At 46.3% G+C, this 23,790-nt stretch overlaps 1 protein-coding gene across 6 annotated transcripts; it reads right to left on the reverse strand.

Annotated features, from left to right (window-relative positions):
- Positions 1 to 199: 199 nt before the first annotated feature.
- On the reverse strand, positions 200 to 23,733 carry myh14 (myosin, heavy chain 14, non-muscle). Of its 6 annotated transcripts, none has more exons than XM_037272809.1 (45): positions 23,441 to 23,732; positions 19,492 to 19,663; positions 17,380 to 17,586; positions 16,610 to 16,766; positions 15,211 to 15,238; positions 14,822 to 14,933; positions 14,525 to 14,572; positions 13,653 to 13,745; positions 13,518 to 13,581; positions 13,190 to 13,288; positions 12,953 to 13,096; positions 12,663 to 12,877; positions 12,392 to 12,544; positions 12,092 to 12,265; positions 11,844 to 12,017; positions 11,649 to 11,763; positions 11,335 to 11,403; positions 9,901 to 10,109; positions 9,718 to 9,839; positions 9,574 to 9,643; positions 9,331 to 9,491; positions 8,676 to 8,784; positions 8,463 to 8,594; positions 8,168 to 8,374; positions 7,957 to 8,094; positions 7,757 to 7,880; positions 7,510 to 7,681; positions 7,224 to 7,436; positions 6,647 to 6,791; positions 6,328 to 6,534; positions 6,144 to 6,248; positions 5,922 to 6,074; positions 5,578 to 5,826; positions 5,386 to 5,499; positions 5,156 to 5,254; positions 4,869 to 5,081; positions 4,620 to 4,781; positions 4,423 to 4,551; positions 4,189 to 4,277; positions 3,971 to 4,094; positions 3,689 to 3,897; positions 3,459 to 3,567; positions 3,222 to 3,394; positions 3,041 to 3,064; positions 200 to 2,921 (listed from the first exon to the last, which is right to left on the reverse strand). In XM_037272809.1, the coding sequence occupies exons 2-45, from the start codon at positions 19,657 to 19,659 to the stop codon at positions 2,726 to 2,728; spliced, it is 6,177 nt and encodes a 2,058-aa protein (XP_037128704.1). In that variant the 5' UTR covers positions 19,660 to 19,663; positions 23,441 to 23,732; the 3' UTR covers positions 200 to 2,725. The 6 variants fall into 6 exon arrangements, with proteins under 6 accessions (XP_037128704.1, XP_037128706.1, XP_037128705.1 ...); XM_037272811.1 differs by lacking the exon at positions 14,525 to 14,572 and adding an exon at positions 14,286 to 14,297 and having other exon boundaries at positions 23,441 to 23,731; XM_037272810.1 differs by lacking the exon at positions 3,041 to 3,064 and having other exon boundaries at positions 23,441 to 23,733.
- Positions 23,734 to 23,790: the final 57 nt, after the last annotated feature.

A 23,790-nucleotide genomic window follows, 5' to 3' on the forward strand; every position in this document is an offset into this window, starting at 1 on the left:
TGGAATGTTTTGCATGTCATTTAAAATCCTGCAATTATGGTTAAAATACTCTATGCTGGGCGAATCATTTCTAAAAATATGAATGGTTAATTTTCAAGCCTGATTCATTTTGAAGTGACTTAAATGTTCCGACGAACAAATGTGCATGTGCAGAGATTATTTGTTGTTGCGTGAAATAAAGCACACCGATGCACCAAAGTGAAAACCAACAACATATATTAAAAGTGGACCCCGGACAGATGTATTATACAGCTTCATTAACAAACAATTGCAATATTTCAAGTTGCACAATAGCCATGAGCAAACCACAAAGATGAGACAGATGAAAAACACCTTAAGAATCAGCATGCTACGGATGAACAGAGCTTTGTTGTCTTCAAGCATTCACCGTTTGCGGTTGTGAACGCACTCGTGTTCATGTTCAGTAGAGGCTGATGTGGACAAATCTACCCATCGCTTGTGTGCAATGTGCAGCCATTACACAATGTTGTAAAAATACAAATCATTTGCATATTGCCAAAACAAAAAGCACATTAGGAATCTCTTTCATTGGAGTACGACACAGTAAGGTCCAGGTGTTTGGATAGTGAAAGTCAAACCACCTTAATAAGTCATTAATTGGCGACAAACAAGATCCTTTGGCCGTCTTTTAGCTGCGATTTATTGAGAGCCTGTTGTTGCTAAATTTAGCTTAGCACTTAGCATAAAACACTTATTTTGTCATCTGGTAGTTTTGACTCGTGAACCCATCATGGCTAATGCTAGCCTAGCATGGCTGGGAGCACGTCAACACTGATTAAAACGCAAACTTTGTTCTGTACTGGTCCAGTGCAACATTCATATTGGTAAACATAAACCCGGGTCAGTGTATATAGTACTTTACCCACAGTAAAAACATTCACAACAATTCCAGAAACATTTGAACACCTACATCTTGAAACCTCTTTATAGCTAACGCTATGCTATAGCTTAAAATGGAGCACGCAGATGTCACGATGGAACAAAATTCTCCTGAGGTCATTTGAAAAAGAATCCTAGTTTGTACTATTTGGAGTATGACTAACGCAAAAGACAGGCTTTTATTTTATGATTTGAACGTATTCGGGTCCCACCACACAATGCTAACTAGACTGCTTTAGCGTTTAGCTTCAAGTTTAGCAGCCAGTTGAGCTTAGTGTGGCAGAAGAGGTCATCACATTTGTCAAAGGCTGGATTTACACTGCGAGTCCACAATTTTCATTTCATGTCCATCCCATTTATTGGACTGTCAAATTTCATGTACATTACAAGTGAGACACATCGCATATGCCCAGTGCGATATTATTCCAAGTTAAAGATATCCAAAAGCATGCATTTTTGCTACCCCCCCCATTTACGACACATACTCCACTTGTGCCTTGAGAATCCAGGCCAATATTGTATTAAATATAAAAATGTGTCCCAAATATCCAGGAAAGGAACATAAAGAGGTGTTGGGAATTGGCCAGGTTGATAAAAACTACTTAAGTCTTCACTTGTACGACTTGCTGCCTCTATTTGTATCTAAACCTACATTATTTGTATTATCTCCAAGGAAAGTCATCCAAAAGCAATGCTTGATGATGGTAAATCTCCTCTATTCTATTCTACTAGATTTAGTCCCTTTTCTCATCCATATGACAGCTTTCATTTACAGCTCAAATGTAATGAACAAAAAAATATTAAGACTACCTTGTGCAAGACACCCGTGTTTTTCAGTCTAAAAAAAAAAAAGTTCTTTTACTTCAGATACAGACATGGTAGAAAAATGTCTCTCCAGTGAATCTTGAAGAGTAATTTTTGCACAGTAAAAGTAAGCTTTAACATATTTAGCTTGATATAAATGATAAAAATACAAATAGCTTGTTTTAGATGAATAAATTAGACTAGCTACGGAATTATAGAACATGTTTGATGGGAGCTACTTGTTCTCGGGTCGGTCTGGCTAATTTCCTCGCAATGTTAGCAAATAGTGCAGTCGTTATGCAAATGGCGCTTGTAAATTGTTATGCAAACGGCGCTTGTAAAAAGTCACACGGCGTATGAAAACACATATTCCATAACATTTGCCCCACGAGAAGAATGAGGTCAAATTCACTTTTTAATCAAATATGTGGCTTATGCAAATAGATTGTCCAATTTGTCGTTCTGCAGCAGCCCTTTTAACTTTTGTCATATTAACATCAGGGGTGGGCAACCTGTGGCTGGTGAACCACACGGGAGCATACCAGAGCATCCGATGTGGCCCTCATCGCAAATATGAAAATTCCTTAAACAATTAAATAATAAATAAATAGTAAAAGAATGGCCAGGAGCTAAGAGAGGTGTTGAATTTTTGTTGTGCGTTTGTTGTTCAAAGGTGCATAAATAGTTGTTGCTCTTTTGGTTAGCAACTGTATAGTGATCAATGGAAACTTGAGGAGTCTAATTGAGGGAGACTTTTATTAGAAGAGCGGCCACTATTTGATGGAGTACAGTATATATTCTTTCCCTTCATAATTTCAATGAGCCGTGATAAGGAAAGGTTGCCCACCTTTGATGAAAGGGATACACATGGCTATAGTGTTTTCTACGCCAATTCAAACGTGAAACTTTTAAAATGTTAGAATGTTACAAGGTTGCCTTATAAGGTAAAAAAAAAAAAATTCAAAGCAATTCATCGACTAATCATAAAGTAGTGTAGTGTGCATGTGTGCGTGCGGGTACATCATTGGTGTACGTTGTTGACGTTGAAGGTGGGCGGGGTCGGGTCCAGGCTGTGCTCCGAGGACGGGGTGGGGGTTCGGGGCAGTCCCAGGGAGGGCGTTGGCGAGGCGGGCGGCTCTTCGGAATCCGAGTTGTCCAACGAGTAGTCGTCCACCAGAGGTCGCCGTCCGCGGATCATCAGTTGCAATGGAGCACGTCTGCACCAAGAAAATAATCTTAACTGCAGTTTTTAAAAAAATGTGCGTACAGTGAGACATTGACAGACATGGACAGAGAACAAACAAAAAGACAGACAACAAAAAACACAATGACCTACTGCTCTGGTCTCCATTCGGGGACGCTGAGTGTTGGTGTGACGTGGACAGATGGGACAGATGGACAGTGTTAGATGAAGACAAATGGATGCAACGAAAAAGAGCAAAGCAAAAGGGAACGTTAACGTCAATGCTCAACTGAAATGGTGTTGTTAACGGGAGTACGGTTGCGCGGGTGCGTACCTGAGCTGGTTGCGCAGGCTGGTGATCTCGCGCATCCTGCTTTGGCTGTTCTCCGTCAGCTCTTCCAGTTCTCGCTGCAGCTTCCTCTTCTGCGCGTTGGAGCGCGAGTTCTCCTCCTCCACTTCTTCCAGCTGACGCTTCAGCTGCCTCAAGCGCACCATGGACTTGTCCAGCTACACCGCACAGATGTCAATTAAGAAACTCACAAACCAATGAAATGTTGAAATATGGTGTTACCTGCTCTCTGTACTGGTCGGCGTGCCTCCTCTCGTCTTCCGCCTGCATCATGACCTCCTTCAGTTTCTTTTCCGTCTTCCTCACCAGCTTGTTGGCAATGGCGCGCTCCCTAAGAGACAAAAGCAAACGTATTTATTTTTTTATTTTCATTCATAATTATTTACTTTTGGTTTGTGGATGCTTTAATTGTTGCTACCCCCCCTCCAAAATAAATGTGGTTTGGTTCTCACTGTCGCTCTTGTTCCAGCTGCTCCTCCATGGATTCAATCTTGGCCTCCAGGGCGGCGACGCTGAGGCGGTGTTTGCCCCTGACGGTTCCCTCCAGTTCCTCCAGCCGTGTCTTCATGTCCTTGTTGTGCCGCTCCAGCTGCTCCCGCGCCGCCTCCGCCTTCTGGGCCAGGGTCCTCTCACCCTGCAGCTGCACTGTCAGCGTCTCCACCTAAATTGACCCATAAAAACAAAAATCAATTGGATTGCCACTAAGCTATCCAGCATCTAGCGATCTACTGCACCTGCAACTGCATCTTTCTTTGTCTCTCTGAGAGGAGCTCAGCATTGGTCTGCTCCTCCTCCAGCTCCTCCTCCAGCTGGCTGACTCGCATTTCCAAGCGGCGCTTCTCTTCCAAAAGCGCCGTCCTGAACAAGCGGCAAAAAAACCATGTGTCAGATGACACAAGCAAACAGCATCGACCTGACCGGGAGCAATTCGGGAGCGCACGGCTGCACTGACTTTCCGGAGCTGTTGTTGACCATGTCGTCGGCCATTTCGTCTCTCTCCTGCTGAGCTTGTCGTCTCTGCCGGTCAGATACGGCCAGCTCCTGTATGCACAAAAGAAGCAGTATTTTATTTCTCCACACTGCAAGGTTGACTTGAATTCATTGAAATGTTCAGCTGTAGCAACTGTGCTCCAACAACCCGATGGGCAAAAAAATTAACCCAGTTTTTGATCATGATGGCACAAACCTCAGTGAGCTGCAGCACTTCAGCCTCCAGTGTTTGGATTTTCTTGTCGTTGTCTTTGGACTGCGCGATGACCTCATCCCGCGTGATCTTGGCCTCATCCAGCTCTCGAAGCGCCTCCTTGAGTTGACTCTGAGACAAAAAGGCGCAGACGTTTTCTCAGAGCCTGCACGTTGGCTTGGTGCGTTTGCACTTCGTACCTGCAGCTTCCGCAGATGCTTGACGGCCTCCTCCTTGCTGCGGCTGGACGTCTCCACCTGAGCCTCGGAATCCTGCAGCTCCGCTTCCAGCTGCTTTTTGGTCAGCACGGCCTGGGAGCGCTGACTGCGCTCCTCCTCCAGCTGGAGCTCCAGCTCCCGCACCTGGCATCATCATAAGGAAAGTGCAAATGTTAAAAAAAAGAAATACATATCTTGAACATCTTCCTCATGCTCGCTCGCCATCTCTACCTGCTTGCTGAGGGCTCTCCTCTTCTCCTCGCCTTTCTCTTCACTGCTGCTGATTTCCCTCTCAAACTGAGCCTTGAGTGCCTGCAGGGTGACCTCCAGCCTCAGCCTGGAGTTCTCCGCCTCCGTCAGCTCCTCCTCGAGATCCTGCGTCTGCGTGCGGAGGCTCTCGGCTTCAGTCTCCAGGGCCCTGCGGGTCCTCTCCAGCTCGTGGACCTGGACGCGCGGACGAGGTGACACGCCGGCCCAAGACTCCAGACAGAAAACTAAGACAGAAATTCAAGTCTTACGTTCTTTCCCACGTCATCCTGCTGGTTGACGAGTTGCTCCATTTCCAGGCGAAGCTGCTTGTTGGACCTCTCCAGCTCGTCCCTCTGGTCCTGGGCTTCCTACACACATTGATTGAGAAGGACATCACGATGTAGCTCAGTTAAGGTTGGAAGGGTGTTTTGAGTGTGTAACGCGCTCCCTCGATCAACAGAGCTTCACCGTAGTCCGAGTTTGGTGGTCGATCAAGTACCTGAAGAGCTCTGGACAAGGCAAGGTAGCGCGTCTCCTTGTCTCGACTATCAGCTTCCGCTCGGTCCTTCTCCTCTGCCAGACGCGTGCCCACTGCCTTCTCCTCGGCCAGACACTGTGGGAGAAGCGGAACGGTTGACGATTCGGAGCGGTCGAGGCAATCGCGTGAGAATTTTGAGGGGCCGGCTCCCACCTGGTCGAACTTCTTCTGCCTCTTCTCCAGAGCCGTGCAGTTCTGCCTCTCCCGCTGCAGGGCCACCGTCATGTCCTCAATCTCTTCCCTGAGGCGCTCCCGCTGCCTCTCCACGCGGTCCCTCTCCTCCTCTCGCTGTTTCTCTCTCTGGATGGCGGCGTCCAGCTCTCGCTGGAGCTTCCTGCGGGTCTCTTCGCCGCTCTCCACCGCCGTGTTCACCTCCTCCGACTGCTTGCGCACCTCCGACAGCTGGCCGAGTCGCGGCGGAAGCGAGTTAGAAAAGGAAATAGCTTTCCAACTCCATCTCAATGGAAGGGGGTCGGGGTCATGTGGGTAAGGCCTACCTGCTGTGTCTGAGTCTGAAACTGCCGAGTCAGCTCCCTGGACTTCTCCTCTTCCTCCTCCACTCTCTCCATCAGTCCCTGCCTCTCATCTTCCAGCGCTCGCACCCGAGTAGCCAGAGCCAACTTCTGGCGGGTCTCCTCCTGCAAGATTTCCTGAAGGGTGGAGAGCAAAAGATTGGCGGGGAGGAATTTCCTTCACAAAAAATTGTGCATGGATGCTACCTGTGCGTCATGAAGCTGGCTCTCCAGGCTGGCGACTTCTTTGGACAAACGGAGGGATTTGCTGTCAAAGGATGACAGATTGCTGGAGAGATTCTCAATTTCATTCTGGAAGAAGACAGAAGGAGTGAAAACGTGACCGACTTGGAAGCGACTCGAACGTATGCGTCAACTCTGTCCCTCCCACCTGAAACTTGTGTATGCGCTCCTCTTTTTCCTCCTTCTCTTGCTCGGCCTGAGTGAGGCGCATGGTGAGCTCCTGCAGCTGACTTTCGGCTCGCTTACGACCTCGGTCGCTCTCCGTGCGGTTGGCCTGGAGGGTCTTCAGCTCTGCACTCAAACTCTGCTTCTCTTCCTCCAGCACCAGCTTGGCCTTCTCCAACGACTGACGCGCCTGAACCAGAGCACGGAGGTTGAGGTGAAGCGTGAAACAACTCGCTAATTCCAATGTGGGTGGGGGTCACAATTTCAAAAATAATTTCAGATGGTCTTTCATTTCTTCTCACCCTCTTGCTGTTGTCCAGCTGCTCCTGCAGATTGTCTATGGCGCCGCTGTGTTTGACCCGGAGCTCAGACAGCTGGACCTCGTGGCGGCGCGTCTCATCTTCCACACAGCGCTGGAGGTCGTTTAACTCAACTTCCCGACGAGACCTGTACGGAGTGGGGGATTGTCAGGGTTTTCCAGATTATCTTGGTCGTACGATTATGTTGGAATGTAACCTGTAATAAATAACCTAGCTAGATTAGTTTTATGCTTATGTTGGAATGTAACCTGGAATAAATAACCTAGCTTGACACAACGTCGTAAAACACCCCCTGCTATGCTTTGACTAGACGTCAAGGGCTTCAACTCCATCCAGTCCACTCTCACCCCCACCCTGTTTCTTATTAATAAAAATGCTCTTGCAAGACGCCAGACCTCATTCGATCATCGCTGTACGCACAGCGACGAATGCTTAAAAAGGGCATACTCTCTCCCGTGTGGTTCTTGCAAGATAAGTTAGAGTGAGCACCACTCTAACAGGGATGAAATCTTGATCTAAAAAAAAAAAAAAAAAAATCGGAACAATCACTGGGTCCTACCGGAGCTCCTGCTGGGCGGCGGTGGTGTCCAGGGTGTCCTCCAGCTCGGTCCTCAAAGCCTCCAGCTCCTCGCTGAGGTCCCGCCTCTGTTTCTCTGCCCGCTCTCTCATGCCTCGCTCGTTCTCCACTTCCTCCTTCAGCTCCGACACCTGTGACATGGCTTCCCTCAGCGAGCGCTGGGCCTCAGAGCGGCGGGCGCCCTCCTCCTCCAACCTTTTCCCCCACAAAAAAGCAATTCAGTGACAGAGAATCTCCTTTTGAGTTTTTGTATGTGTGTTTAGCGCACCGGCTCTGCAGGGAGGTGATTTCTTTGTCCTTCTGGGTCAGACTGCCCTTCAGCTCGCCAGAGATGAGGCCCAGGTCAGACAGCTGCTCTTGCGCCTCTATTGCCTCCGTCTCCATCCTCCTCTTCCACTTTTCCTGCTCCAAGCGCGCCTGCTCCTCACGCTTCAGTCGGTCTGAACCACACGCACGCATTTAGATACAGAAAGCCACACACAGAAATTCCATGATCGATTTGATATTTCCACCACCTTCTAGGTCGGCGATGACGGCCTCCTGTTTGTTCTTGAGTTTGTTCAGACTTTTGCTCTTCTCCTCCTCCTCGGTGAGGTGGTCGGTCACCTCGCTCAGGCGTTCCTCCAGCTGCTTCTTCTCCTGCTCGATACCAGGCGGTTGACAGCGTGGGCAAAACTATCGCGAGGGCCGAGACAGCCGTCCGCACGATACCAACCTTGATGAGGCGATCTCTCTGCTCCACTGCGCTCAGAAGGTCATTCTCCATACTTTTGACTTTGGTTTCTAAGGAGACCTTCTCCAGCAAGAGGCGCTGTCTAGCAGCCTCCTCCTCTTCTAGTTGATCGTCAAGGTCCTACAAGGACAATGTTGGAATGATGCTCTCTTGCAAACCCAACAATAGGTGAGAAAACGGCGACATTCCACACCTGAATATTCTGCTGCATTTTCTTCTTCTCGTTAAGCATCTGCACGCCCCTCTCCTCCTCCTCCTCCAAACGGCTCTCCAGCTCGGTCAGCACGTCCTCCAGCTCCTGCTTGCGACTGGCCAGCCTGGAGCGCATCTCCTCGGCTTCGGCGAACAGCTCCGCCTCGGCCTGCAACTGGTCGGCCAGCACCGCTTTCTCCTCCAACAGCTAACGGATGAAGAAGACGGGCGATGGTCGTCGGTGAGCGACTTTTGCGAGGAGACGAAAACAGCAAACCGAGTGCACGTTTGCTCACCACTGAGTGTTTCTTGTCCAGGTCGGTGAAGTCTTGCTCCACTCGGACCAGTCTTTCCTTGGCTTTTAGCAGCTCTGATTCTCTGATCTGGATCTCCTCATCTTGCCGGGTCACCTGCAGCAGCGGTTTCACCTGCCCAGCACAAATCAAGAGCCAGGTAAGGAGATCTTTTTGCCTGACATGTTTATTAAAATGAATAGTAGATCGTCGCACCTTTGTGAAAAGTCGCCACCACTGCCAGTTCTTGAGTATGAGATAAGCATGACAGTTCCTCTGCATCACCCTCAGAGCGCTCAGCTGCTGCTGCTTCTTCGTGAAGGCTCTGAGAGGAGAGCGAGACGACACAAAAACACCTTTTAGCAACGGGCAGATGGAAAGCATTCTATTTGTTTGTCATTATTGGTCTGTGGCTGCTATTAAACACATTTCTAATGTATAGCAATGTATTTGAATGCACACTATTGAACAGTATGAGAAAAGAAAAGAAATAAAACAATGAAATTGGACGTATGCAAAGCTGCAATGGAAGCTCTGATCAAATGCTGTCAATTTGTATTTAAAAAAAACAAAAAAACAACGCAGTGGCTTCTTCTCACATTCTTACAGCTGACTGGCAATGTGAATGAACCGACATTTCCAGTTTCTAATGAGCCCGCCGCCGCGTGCGCCATTATTCATGCCATTCGCAGAATTCCAAAGGCGTCTCGCCAAATTCCTGTCAGGGATGTTCTGCTCCACACGTCACTGGCGAGGATTGTGGGCAAGTTCAAATACCCGTGTGGCTTGAAGAGCTTTTTGGACATCGTTCAAATATCCGTGTGGCTTTAAGAGCTTTTTGGATTTCACAGCGGTTGCTCGTTGTGCTTACTTGCGTGCAAGGAAGCCTCTCGCTGCACTCTGGAAGCGTATGATGGTGTCTGTGATTTTCAAGTCTCGCTCCTCCTCCAGGTGCGCCAGCACGCCGGCTCTGAAGAACACTTTGCTTTGGCCCACCCGGAACAGGTTGGGATCCAGCTCCAAGGCTTTGATCTGAGCAATGACATTAAGAGATAAAAATCTGCATCATGTTTCCGTTCTGTGTGACAACCGGCGCTGGTGAAAAAGGACTCACCATGAGTTCTGACGCCTGTTTTCCATCCATGAAGGTGCGAGGAATAGCGTTAGGAGTCAGAATCTCATATCTGCGGGACACATTTCACTTAGTGCGCGCTTAAGCTAGCGTTGAGTGGCACGAGTATGAGAGACAGCAACTCACCTCTGTCTGAACTCCTGGAAGGGGATGCGGTTGGGGAAGCCTTGTCGGCAGATACGAATCCCTTCCAGGACGCCGTTGCATCGGAGTTGGTCCAGAACTAAGTGTGGCGCCAGCTTGCCGGCCTAAAGACAAAGACGAGATCAGAACCTTGATAAAATGAAGTCGGATGCAAAAAGCTCTCACCCTCTTCTCGTGGTTGGGAATGATGCAGCGGAGGAAGTTGGGGTTGGTGTTCTTCAGCGTGGTCATCAGTTTGGACAGCGACTCTTTGTACAGCTGGCCCACGGTCCTGAACATTCCCTTCTTGGTCTTCAGTCCCGCTGCGCCAAACGCGACTTGCCCGCTACTCTCGTTCGATGACGATACCTGGTCCAGACCGATGATGCGGTCCACTGGACACAACGTGGGAGAAGCGTGAGGACATGATGGTCATCAGCTAAAAAGTGCTACAAAAGCTTCTGCGCACAGCATGAAATCAGATAGATGGACATACCGTATTTGTGCAAATATCATTTGTACTTATTTTTTTCATCTTTTAGGAAGCCAGATTGAAATCATACTAAACGGCAATAGTCGTAAAAATACTGTCAAGTGTGCCTCGAGTCGACAGCAAAATGCATTCATAAAAAGAAATAAAATAAAGAACATAAACAGACACAACACCGGGGAACAATTACATGACAAGAGTCTGTTAGAAGATCGCTTGTCGTCGTTAAGGAAGCTGTTATCACATCACCAAAAGTCCTCTTTTAAAGAACACAAGGAATGTAATGAACGCTTAAACGGCATGAGCAATAAATATTTAACGAGAGTGTTCATGAAGTGAGATAATTATGTTTTTTTTACTGATTGGAAAGGAAAGTGTCTGTTTAAGGAGGCACACCCAGCGATGAATTGCGGCGCGGCACGGCGTCAAACACTATTCGAGCAAATACGGTATACTGAATTCCAAATTAGAGATGCAGGATATTGCTTTACAAATAATTTGTAAACGTGCTACAATTTTAAAGTCAACTTTTTTTCTTTTACAATGTCATGAGCATAATGTAAGGCAATATTTTGCATCTCATTCAGGATCACATTGCTGCCTTCTTTGGTTATGCAACTCCAAGTTGATATGGTGAGGTGCGATCCTGAATGTCGCTTTGGCGTCTACGACAGTGAGCATGCGGCTGCCATCTTCACACAGGTCACACTATTCAACTACTGAACTCTGGTGAGCTGCTTCACTATAAATGGGAAACGATACAGCACACGGGCACATCTACTGAAAGCAGAACTAAAAAAAAATAAAAATACAATACAGTGAACCCACGCTATAAAGGAAATTATTAAGGCAGCATAATAAAAATCAAGAGGAGGCTTGTTGCTAATTTCCAGCAGCCAGTCTACGGCCTTTCACATCCTATGTTAGCATTAAGCTAAGACTTTTGTTATGTTATGGTTTGTTTGATCATTTTGGTGGGCGGGGCAAGGCCGGTTTGTTTCAGATTTTCACTAGGTGGGTAGAAATAAACAAACGAGGGTTTCACTGTATTGACAGCGGGCAGACAAGACAATCTTGAGTAGGAAGGAGCGGTTCGTGCAGGACACACACGTTGGAGCGGAGGAACCTACTGTCGGAGCCATTTGCCTGCAATGTGGTGTAGGAGTCAAAGAAGTAGACACGAGGTAGAGTTTGAATATCTGAGGTGGGATGCGGGAAAGTAAAATGAGGGAAAGGACGAGAGAGGAGAGAGAAAAAAGGTTGCGTAAACGCAGCAGAGAACGTGACGGAAGAGAGACGGATGGATGAAAGCGTGATGATTGCAAGAAAAGAAAAAAAAAGGAGAGAAAATAAGTTAGTGGAGTTTCGTTAATTTGATTTGAGGGCTTTGAGGAGAAAGGCTGCCAAATAGTTGGAACGTATGACAAGGAGGCGTCAGTCTCACCCTCCTTCCACAACTCGGAGACAAAATGGTCGGACGACTGGTGGAGGAGAGACGCCACGTTGTCGTTGAGAGGATCCATGTTCTTGACCAACCAGTCGTTGGCTTTGTAGTCAACCTGACGGTGTGAAATCCAGAATTTTGTTTTGAAAGATTTTGCACCTTCTGCTGTTTCCTTCTTGTGAAGTTGATGGGCACCTTTCCAGCATAGTGGATGATGGAGAAGTCAGCTTCGCCGCGTGGCTGCTTGGCTTTGAAGAATTTGGGATGGGTGCCTTGCTGGCTGGTCACCTTTTCCACGAATGACTGGTCCGTCGCTCGAGGGAACCAACACTCTTCATCCAAGAGGGCCAGAACGCCGGGTGGCTGGGCCTAGACCGGGAGGGGTGGGGGGGCGGTCATGTGATGCCAAATAGACTTTTTAATATATGAAATAGCGACCGTACCGGTCTTTCAATGAGATCGATGCAGGGCTGCAAATCGAGGCCAAAGTCGATGAAATTCCACTCGATGCCCTCCCGCTGGTACTCCTCCTGCTCTAGGACGAACATGGTGTGGTTGAAGAGCTGCTGCAGCTTCTCGTTGGTGTAGTTGATGCACAGCTGCTCGAAAGAGTTCAGCTGCAAGGAGACGAGAAATTCATGTTATGATGAAAATAAAAAAAACATTGTGCAGTACAAAAACAGAATCCATTTTTTTTGACTTGCGCTAGACCGGTTTATATTCTAATCTCGATAAAAACGCACCAGGAAGATCTCAAACCCGGCAATGTCCAGGATGCCGATGAAGGAGGCTCCCTGTCTCTGCCTGCGGTCCAGAGCTCGGTTGATTCTGTGCACCAGCCACCTGAAGAGGCGCTCGTACGTCGCCTTGGCCAGGGCCTCCACGGCAAAGTCAGCCTGGAGGAAAAACAACGGCTGAACTCACTCGCAAAGAGATCGATGTCCATCACCGCTTTGGGGTGTTTGAGTGAACGCTGAGCCGACCGTCTATTTGTCACGGTGGGACGATTGTTACCTGTTCTTTGGTCTGGGCCTTCTGCACGTACTCCCGACCCACTTTGATCCTGGGTGTGAGGATGGCCCGGGTGAACTCCATCACGTTGATGCCCAGCAGGTGGCAGAGTTTCTGAGCCGCCGTGTTGTCGGGCATGGACGCCTGATCGTGGTTCTTCTCCTTTGTGAAGGAAATGTTCCCAAACTGGAGCACGGCGGAGATCACCTTCAGCATGGCTGAGAGGACAATTTCCACGTTCAGGTTTCAGAGGGTAAAAAAAAAAAAAAAGCCTTGCTTTGACCTCCACTTACACAACAGCTCCTCTGGGTTGAAGCCCATTATGGCCATGGAGTCCATAGTCTGGGTGAAGTTCTCCCCATCACTCTGACCGGGAACCGAGATGGTACCCCCGCTGAGAAAGCGGTACTCGTCTGCAGTTCCTAAGAGCAGGTCCGCTGTGGACCCAAAAAAAAAAAAATCAAATGTGACGTTTTCTCTTTTATGCGCCTAATAAGTAAAACAGAAGGAGTCGATAATTTTCTCCTCACATTTCATAGTCTCAGAAGCGCCGTGCAACATCTGGTAAAAGATGTGGAATGTCCGCTCATCTTTGGCCTGACGGGTGGCCCGGGACTTTTCCAGGAGGTCTTTTGAGTTTACGGGTCAAGGATGTTCACACGCTGATATCATGTAAGCGGGGAAGGAAGAAGGAAAGAGCGACAACAGCAGCCTCTTTGACACAAAAAGAAATTCGAGCAGTAAATCAGTCTTGACCTTGAGTATGTCAAATAATTTTTCCCCATTGAAATGAATCGAAATGTCATTAATCCGTTCCACCCAACAGCGACCGAGGCTCTCTTTGCGTGAGAAGGATACAGGTCTCAATGTTGGCGCCGACAATATATCCCGCCACGTCAAAATTAATCCGAATGAATTTACCCTGAAGACAAAAATACAAATGATTAAATACAACTAAAAATTAACATAAAACAACAAAATCCAAGGTCTTACAAATCTTGAGGAATTGTCATTCTTGGTAGTTTTGGCGTTGCCGAAGGCCTCCAGTATGGGGTTGGCCTGTAGCAGCTGTCGCTCTAGCTCGCCCTACACACACACACAAATCAGATTAACTTCACGCACAAGTGAATATTTTCATAGTAATCGTTTTTTTGCGGTACCAATGGATCTAAGGATTTAAAAATATCCGTGAGTCATCTCTCAAGCAGTGACAAAAAAGGACGGCTTTAAATAGCCACCACGCGCCTGCGCACAACTCTCACACACTAAACAATGGTTCTCAACACTTGTCAGAACAATTGAGCCGTCATGAGGGGACGGCTGGAGGGCAAACGGGGGCAGCTTCGACTCATATTGGGCTCGCTCTCTCGTCTGCTGCCATGCAGTGGGCGTGCAAAGGCAATCAGCTCAAGTTGGGCGTGTTAGAAAGCTTTTATTAAGGAGCCATCCATCAGACACGCCGCCATGCCTACACTACTTACCTTGACATCAGCAGTCAATGACATTTATACAGGCACTGAACATGATTCTTGAATTTCAAGAATCTTGTACAGGCATTGAACATGATTCTTGAATTTCAAGAATCTCGACATGCCCCTCTCCCTCCGTAAATTTGTGCATACTCACATATTGCATAATCTGAGGAATTGTGCAGAAAGGTTGAGTGATGGGTGGAGTGGGCAGGTGAACACATGGATGGGAGAAAGAAATGGGACAAAAAGAGACACATTGAAATTATAAGAAACGGAAAGCAAAGGTCTCGGTTGTTACGTGCAAACACGACAGGAATGAGTCGGACGTTACGATTGACGGCTGATTAGAAGAAAGTCGGAAAGGAGTGGGACAGCCTTGAGGAGGCCACTCACCTTGTTGACCAACGTGGTGCCCCTGGTTAAGGAGCGAGAGCCGTCCATCTGAGCATGCGACGGGGGGGAGGACAGAGAAGAGGGAAAGAGGAGCAGGAAGGAAGACGCAGGCGGGAATAAGTAAGCGAGCCAACGTGTCACTTTCAAAGCATGACAGATAGGCAGCGAGTGAATTAACGCCTGCTCGTATTTCAAAGAGAGGAAAAAGAAACGCCGTCGTAAGCGTTATCGCCTAGCGTGACGCTATTCGCTAGCCTTGACGTATCCGCAAAAACGGTGGCCAAAACCGCGTCGTACCTGCAAAGCATCTTTGCTCCTTGGAGTGACGCCCTTGTGAGAGGACGCCACATGAGCCAGATACTGAATGACTTTCTTTGTGTTTTCCGTTTTGCCGGCGCCCGACTCGCCCCTGAAACACAACATCAACATTTCATCACCCTTCAAACACGTTACAAACACAAACTGGAAAGCACAGAACACAAACTCTTGTCAATTAAGGCATGATTTTTCTTTTGTGACAAAACTTTTTGGTGGTCTTGCATAAATAGACAAGTCGGGAAGGACTGGAAGAGAAGAAATGATCCCATTTTACCTGAAAATGACTGACACTAATGCCTGACATGGACACACACGTGACACTTCCCTTGAAGGCAAAACAAACTTAGCGGCAGCTAAAGGCTACTCACGTGCACAGGATTGACTGATCCTCTCGGTCTATGGAAAAACACAAAAAAACATTCAAGCTTAGTTAAAAAGCAAAGGTTGACAGAATGAATGTACAGCACGTGATTGTTTTCTTTTTTATGCACCTTTTGACAAAATATACCATGTAACAAAAAAAAAAAAATTGGTGGTGTTTAAGTGGCTAGAAAAGATTCATGACATTTCATCAAGCATGAATTTGACACACGACGGATTATGCCGAGGTGCCACTGTAAATCAAAGTCAGCTAACTGAGGACTGCGTATTTAATTGCCGCCACCTCTTGACTGTCCGGGCTTTGTTACATTGACTTCCTCCACTACGCGTTCTCCCCTCTGCATGCTTAATTAGAGCCACAAAAGCGGTCCCGGGCACACTTTCTCCTCCTGGCAGCCTTCGGCCGGACATTTTTTTTTTTGGAGCCGGGCTACTCGTAAGCGCTTTTTTTTTTTCCCTTCGAGCATTTCTCATGTGCTGGAGTGCAGAAGAATTCATACTGGTCCTACTGGTTCTGTCGCCGCAGTAACACGCCTGCAGCCAAGCCAGAGGGTGGTGGCAGGCACATAGACCCAGAATCTGATCTGCCCGTCCTGTTATTGCTAGAAGATACCCTGGGGCAAAGCGATAGCTCAATCCACCTGCTCTTACTTTTTTTTTTCTTTTGTTGTAGAGGTGGGAATAACAAATGAGAAATCCTTTCTTTCAGTATTTGTGTACAGTAGGATTTTAAACTGTCTGTCCTTCACAGATGCACTAAGGATGAGTCATTTTTGGCAGACGATAAAGAATATATGTGAATTTTGTTATATTGTCTGTCTACTCGTGTCAACACACTGTGATCAAAATCAATTAAAGTGCTTTTAAGGGAAAACAGACGCTATTTGTTAGCCCGCCTATGGCATTAGACTTTTTTTTTTTAATCAGGATTAAGCTAACACTAAGTACATTGTGCTAATTTATCAAAACGGGACTTGTATCACTTTTGCTTTGAGTCTGTACTTTTTTTGCATAGGTGTTGTCTCCGAACTACTTCCCTGCTTAAGTCCAAGTGCGAGAACCTTTGCTGTGTTTACTTCTTTCAAACAAAAATTCCGAGTATCAATTCCTGTTCCGAACAAGCAGCATTCCGTAATAACGCGCCTTATGTGACGAGTGACTCCCAATGCCACTCCTTGTCGCTTGCTTTCAGGGAAAACTACAATCTCTGCCAATTTATATTCACTTTTGATAAGAACGATAAGTGACAGGGACACACCACACCCACGGTGTGGCTGCGCGACCAAAGATCACGCAGCCAATTTTCACGCCGCATTCCAGTCGAGCCCAGCTGATAGCAGATGCCGGCCGATCGCTCGGCTTGTCGAAGATAGCGGCGTTAAGTACCTTGCAGCATGCTGCGATAGGCCGCCTCAGATATGGCGTAAATGTGCGGCGGCATCTCGTGGCGCTTTTTGCCCCGGTACATCTCCACGATGGACTCGGTGTAGATGGGCAGGTTCTTGTAGGGGTTCACCACCACGCAGAACAGCCCCGAATAGGTCTGCAGAAATAAGTCTGATTACAAATCAACGTTTTTGTGGAATCGACTGACAGCAGCGCTATTATTTCTGGAGCCGTTTACAAAAGGAGTCTCAGCGGCATTGGCTACATGATTACTTAGGTTGGAATCTAGCACCCACATGGGTCCGGCATCTTTCATTAAGGCACTCAATCGATCACTCGAGACTGGGCGGATGCGTCCCACGATTGATGGGAGATCTTTTTAGCTTGACAGCTACACTGGGACTAACCCAGCCAGCATTCATTCCATTAATGCACTTTGGCGGCTGAACTGATTGCCTTCATGGTACTTGAGTCTATATGCCGGGGCCATGATAATGTCTTGAGCAGCTCAATATTTGTCAGCAGGAAAAGATAACATCAACAAGTTTGTATCCTGAAGATGCAGAATTCGATCATTACCGGTATTTGATTTATAAAACTGATAATTGAAGAGAATATGGCATTGGGCAGCCCTTTCCCATTCTCTTTTTTTCGGTCCTAAATAAAAACATTTTAACTTTCAAAACATCAGACTAGTCACAACCCTGATTGGATAATCAATGAGAGGCGTGTCCCAAAACGTTTGTCAATGTGTTGTGTAACGGGCTCACGTAGATCAAGCCTGAGTAGTATCTCTCCCTCAGGTTGTGCAGCACGGAGGCTTCGTTGAGGCAGGTGAGGTCGGCCATGTCCTCCACTTTGCTGAAGCGCGGCGGGTTCATCCGCTGCAGCTCCTCCCGGGACAGCGTCAGCAGCCTCTGGCTGTCGCTCAGCTCCACCTCCACCTCGTCGCCGCGCTCTTCTTTGATGCTGGCCGACTGTCCGGAGGGACACCAAAAGACTACTTTAGATTCTTATTATAATGTTTTTTTCTTATGCATTGGCCTGGGTACAGATGAAAACAAGCTTTGTAGCTATAATTTGGCATATTTACATTTGTTTTTAATACTGATTTATACTGTTCATTAATGTACATTGTCCCCCCTCAAATAAATAAATAGAGATAGATAGATAGATAGATAGATAGATAGATAGATAGATAGATAGATAGATAGATAGATAGATAGATAGATAGATAGATAGATAGATAGATAGATAGATAGATAGATAGATAGATAGATAGATAGATAGATAGATAGATAGATAGATAGATAGATGAATAAATGGTAGCTTCTTTCGGCTTTTCCCTTCAGGGGGTCGCCACAGCTATCAAAAAAAATAAAATAAATAAACTAAAATAAACTAAAATAAAATTAACTAAATAAAAATAAAAATTACAAATACAAAGACAACCGCTTCATAACTGAATTTTGAACTGTGTGTGTTGCCACGGTGACAGAACTGCAGCGTAACAGACAGAAGTCGGGGTTGGGCGGCCTTGACTGAATGACTCAGCGGGCTAATGCTAGCATTGAGAGAATTCCTGACACACAAGGAAGGGAAAGTGGTGTTGTTTAACAACATGGCGAAACTACGAGTGTGCCTTTTGTATCATGTTATCAACGTGAGTTTTCATATTGAGTAAATTATTTTTTTCTGTTAGTATTTATCTTTCTGAAAATTTTGACTTTTCATTTTGTGAATAACAATTTTCTGTTGTAACGTCGAAACTTGACTATTATCATAACATGATTTGGTTCGAGTAAATTTACATTTTTCTTTCTAATTTTACATAATTTTTGTAATACTTGAACTGCATTATTGGATAACCTCAAAGTCATTTTTTTAAAAACAAAGTTTCATTGCCGCATTGTTAAAATTTTGTGTCTGCAATGTTAAAAATGTACTACCGCATTTTTGTCAGAGCACTACTGCATTTTTCATGAGGACACGAAAGTCAAATTAAAAATGCACGTGGGTTTTTTTCGTCCGGCGGTGTCGTTCTTGTCGTGACTGTAACATGAAGTCAGCGTCTTTTCAATGGGAAACGTGAAAGCAGAGCATTGTTCTCTTCATAGTTTACGACAAAACCCGTTCCGCCGACAAGGTGGGATGACGTTCATCACTCCTGTGTGGCAATTTATGCAAAGTGGAACTAATTGAGATGGTGAAACTCTTGTAATCCCACTTTGCCTGGAGTTGGAGCCCACGTGCAATATAATTATAGTTGTAAAAGTGGCAAGAGGCGCAAAGTGCCGACACGTCCTTTGCTGCTCGGCCCGGTCTCACTTGTTTGTTTGACCTGAAGGAGCTTGGGGTGAACTTCACCAGAGAGAATTGAGATTATTGTGATAACCAACTGGAAAGTGGCAGGATAAAAATCTTGTTTATTTTTTCGACTTGGATGAAGGACTGGGCCATATATTCAGATAAAGTGTCAGATTTTGTTCCCACAGAAATACAATTTTGTATTTGAATAGATTTTTTTTTCCACCCCCTTTACTTACAGAAAAAGGCAAATGACATTATTCAAATCGAGTTTTTTGGAGAAACACACCAGTTCAGTTTCAAATGTTGAGCAAGATGATTGCGCTTCGCCCTTTGGTTATAACAGCCTTGGAACACACTTGGCATTGAATTATTTTTTTTTTTGCTCATTGTGCAAACCAACACCAATTCCAATTGAGTGACAAATCTGATACACTAGTGCTTCTCTGTTTAATGTGCTAAGTGTGAAAGCCGCTAAGAAAAAAAACTTTAATCGGCTTGACCTAAAAACTCAATTGAGTGTATCGATTAATTGATTAGCCTTTCTTGGATGTTGACACACAAAAAGCACCCACCTCGAAGCCATGCTTCTCCGACGGCACCCACACCAGACGCTTGGCCGCCCAGTCGGCCTGGCCAGCGGCGGAGAACACCGGCGCGTTGGCGCTGGGGGAAGATGGAGCCACCCCCGACGTGAGGAAGCGGGTGACATCATTCAGGCCGCCGCCTAGTGGCCTGGACATGGTACTGGTGTCTATATGAGAAGGAAATAACAAAATTAGGAATGATTACAGGTGGCTCGGTGTGGCACTGGGTAGCACGTCCGCCTCACAGTTAGGAGGGTGCGGGTTCGATTCCACCTCTGGCCCTCCCTGTGTGGAGTTTGCATGTTCTCCCCGGGCCCGCGTGGGTTTTCTCCGGGCACTCCGGTTTCCTCCCACATCCCAAAAACATGCTTGGTAGGCCGATTGAGCACACCAAATTGTCCCTAGGTGTGAGCGCGAGTGCGAATGGTTGTTTGTCTCTGTGTGCCCTGCGATTGGCTGGCAATCGGGTCAGGGTGTCCCCCGCCTACGGCCCGATGACGGCTGGGATAGGCTCTAGCACACCTGCGACCCCCGTGGGGACTAAGCGGTACAGAATATGAATGGATGTATAGAATGATTACAAAAGCAACCTGCTGGCCAACTCAGTGAAGGCACCACTAGATATCCGACATGTGCAATTTTTATCAGACATCCAGGACGCATATCTGATTTGCACCACTTGGGAGGACAAAAAAAAAAAACATTGGGGGAATTGTGTCACTTGAGACATGGTAGTGTTAAGCCAGCCAAAGGGTGCGGTGGAAGCAGGCCAGAAGCATCCAGGCCTGATGCGATGTGAGCACGGACCAGTGATGGCCTAATTGGAAGACAGAACAAATCAAGGAGAAGACATGGATGGAGGAAAAGGCTGAGTGAAGTGACATGACAGTTGAGGAGGACGGACGGACGCACGCACGCAAAGTCTGAAGGGGAAAAGTTGCATAGCAGAGACGCTCTAAAGGCTATAAAGCAAATAAAAATCGACTTCATCATTACTTTTATGAGCAGGCTCGCGCTGTGGAAGCAAAAAGCACAAAAGCGTTCTGGATCGTGATTCTGTGAAAGATGAGACGACGGCGCAAAGTGGCGAGCGTGAAACGAGCGCGGAGGATTGGAGATGTGTTCTGACAATGTCGCGGTTCCGTGAGAACCGCTCACTCGAAAACGGCCCAATGAGGCCACCAGGATTGACAACGCTTGAAACCATCATTAGTCAATAAAGTTCCCCATGAATACAATTGTGATAAACGATTAATCGGCTAATTAAATAAAATATAATTTATGAGATAACTTCTTTTAAGGTCCTTTAACGCTTAAAATACAAAACGGATATGAAGTAGAGGAAGAACATTTGTGGTTTGACTTAAAAAAGACAAATGCAAAAATAGGCACAGTAAGAAAAATTCACACATTTTTGTTGATTTGAAGAGGGCTAACATCGACCAATTAAATCGGATTTTTTTCATTATTAGTTAAAAAATCAAGATTTTTTTTTGCCAAAAACATACAGTACAAATTTACCTATTTTCTTGGGAACCCTCGCTTATATACATTTTATTTTAATCAATGCTGTCTATGCTATTTTGCATTGTTAAGCTAGCAGACCCGTAACGTGCTTAGGTTTAATTTGTAGTTCTTTACGTTTAGATTTACCTAACACTTCCAAATGATCATGCAAGACTCGTTTACAGGCTGTACCTCAAAAAACTCCGAAGTCAGGCCGCTCCTAAATCGAGGTACCGCTGTACTTCATTGAGCCCTGAGATGTTCCAAAAAAAAAACAAGATAAATGCGAGGACGCCTATGATTATTCAGTTACTTTGTTGATGTTCTATGATGACGTGCTTTGTGTACAGTCATGAGACTTTCAAATGTCATGTTATGCGCGGCAACCTTAGTCCGCAGAGTCGCTCATATTCAAATGAGCTACTTGTGATGTGTGCGCAAAGTCCTACATTTTGTTGAGCGAGCGACCGCGAGAATGCATACTTTTCGCTGATTAGCCGTGCGTGCTGATTAGAAATGCAGACTATGGAACCGCCTTACAGTGTGTGTGTTTGTGTGAACTATTAGGTGTCTCTGAACCATGGCAGGTATGTCATCAGGCCTGATTCCTGCCGTGCGTCGTACTCAAGCTTCATTTTTTTTTTTTTTTTTCTCTCTTGCAATGTTTGTTGATGACAGGGCAGAGAGTTTGCAACCCTGTCACCACCATACCTGTTACAATAAGACAGGGTGTGGAATAGACAATTGAGCCACCACCACCCAAGCCAGCCAGTCTGACACTGGCAATGAAATAACTTGGGGTTGGTTTGAAAAGGTGTGTTTTAAAAAATATTCTTCTTAAAATTCTTATATGAAGGCATCTTATCTGGGAGAATATTAGGTACAAGACTGAGCAATGACTGCTAAGGAATTTTGGTAATATTACAACTACAAGACAGGTTTTCCCTGAACTGACATTTTTGTTTTTTTACCAGTACTACCACTTTTTGTACATTTAAGATCAGTGTTTTTTTTTTTTGTGGTATGGATTACTGCATTTCATGGTAACGGATGATCAGCCTGGTCGGTTTTGCATCAAAAGTGTCTCAACAATGGAAATCATGAGATGGAATGCATTCATTTCCATAAAGTTGACATCATAAACACTTTGTTATGTGCAACCTCTTGTGAGCCCGGTGAGTGTGGGCAATGTGGACTCATTTGTACACAATTCCGTCTTGTTAGTCCTGTTCCTACACAGACACAATTGCACAGTCTCAGGGACGCGCACGCACACACACGCGCACAGAAAAGCCAATAGCTTCCCTCCATAGCAACATCCTGAACGCTGCAGCTTGATGACAACAAGCTAAACTGTGAGGTCACCCACAATGGGGGGGGCATGATTTTTATTTCTTTTTCCAGATAGAAAGGAAATCAAAAGTAATTGTTGCGTTGTTAGAACATCTGTCTCACAGTTGTAGGTCTGGATTCAAATCCCATTGTAGGAAGCAAAGAGCGGAAGGAAGGAAGGAAGGAAGGAAGGAAGGAAGGAAGGAAGGAAGGAAAGGGACGGAAGGAAGGAAGGAAGGAAGGAAGGAAGGAAGGAAGGAAGGAAGGAAGGAAGGAAGGAAGGAAGGAAGGAAGGAAGGATGGCAAACAAAAAACAAGCTAGGTCATAAGGGTAGAAAGGAATCAAGGAAGGGAAGAAGGAATCAATTAGGTGTGAAAAGTAAAAGCAATTTAATTGACCACGTGACATCTTTTTGGCTGACACTTCACTTATGGAGTCTTCTGGATTAAACTAAAATGATTTATTTATTTTCAATCCTAGATAGTCAATGAAAGAAAGACGGGAATTAAATTTTAATTGGTAAGGGATTGGAGACGGACACGCCTTTCTCTTCTTGGCTTTCAGGTGCATGATGAGGCATTTTAGCACCAAGGTTAAAAAAAGAGGTTGTAATGAAGCAATTATTACACGGACAGACGGACAGCACACCTCTGCAGTGGTGCTGGGGGACCCTCGAAAATGTCCCCCACTCAAAACCACACCTCGGAGATCGATTACAAGGATGAGCAAGGCCATTTTCCCAACTGACATGAGGAAGCCAAGATGACATTCAGCAGTACAATTAATTCCCCCCCCCCCCTCATTCTCTCGTTATGAACGTTAATAGCGCATCACTTGGCCACCAGTCCCAACGGTTGCAATGCGTAATGCACTGGTCATAGTCAGCCGGTGGCTCCCCCTTTGAAAAAAGCCATTTCGAGGCACGTCTTTGTTTTAACAAAGGTAAAAAGCCCCGTGAACGCCTCACCACCAACGTTCATTCTTACGCCACCTTCAACTAGCGTTAGCCGGCTACAAGACGCAAATATGAGGCGTTCAAGGCTCTCACACCGGCTCCTTTTCAAAAGCTTGAATTACACTCCAGCGCAAGGCTCTTACCTTCAGGTTACGCTCCAAACGCTTACGGGGATACGGAGGAACGGCCTCAGGATGTTTCTTGGCTATTTGGCTCTGGGATAGGTGTGTAGCCTACCGCAGAGGCGTCTTTTATCATCGCACCGTTCAAGCCCAGTGGAGCCGCACATTCACCACACACACACGTCCTGCTTGGGAATAAAGTAGAGAGAGAAGTAAGGGCAAAGCGTCGGGCTTCAGCCCCACAGCCGCGCTTCCTGTCCGAACACCAATCAGAAGTTAAAATTCGGGCCCAGTCCAGGAGATCCGCCAATGGAAAGCTACAAAGGGCGCCGTGAACCCACCCTGACGACTTGGCGAGAGCCGTCCGCCCC

Source organism: Syngnathus acus, chromosome 16, assembly GCF_901709675.1.
Source record: "Syngnathus acus chromosome 16, fSynAcu1.2, whole genome shotgun sequence".
Taxonomy (NCBI): domain Eukaryota; kingdom Metazoa; phylum Chordata; class Actinopteri; order Syngnathiformes; family Syngnathidae; genus Syngnathus; species Syngnathus acus.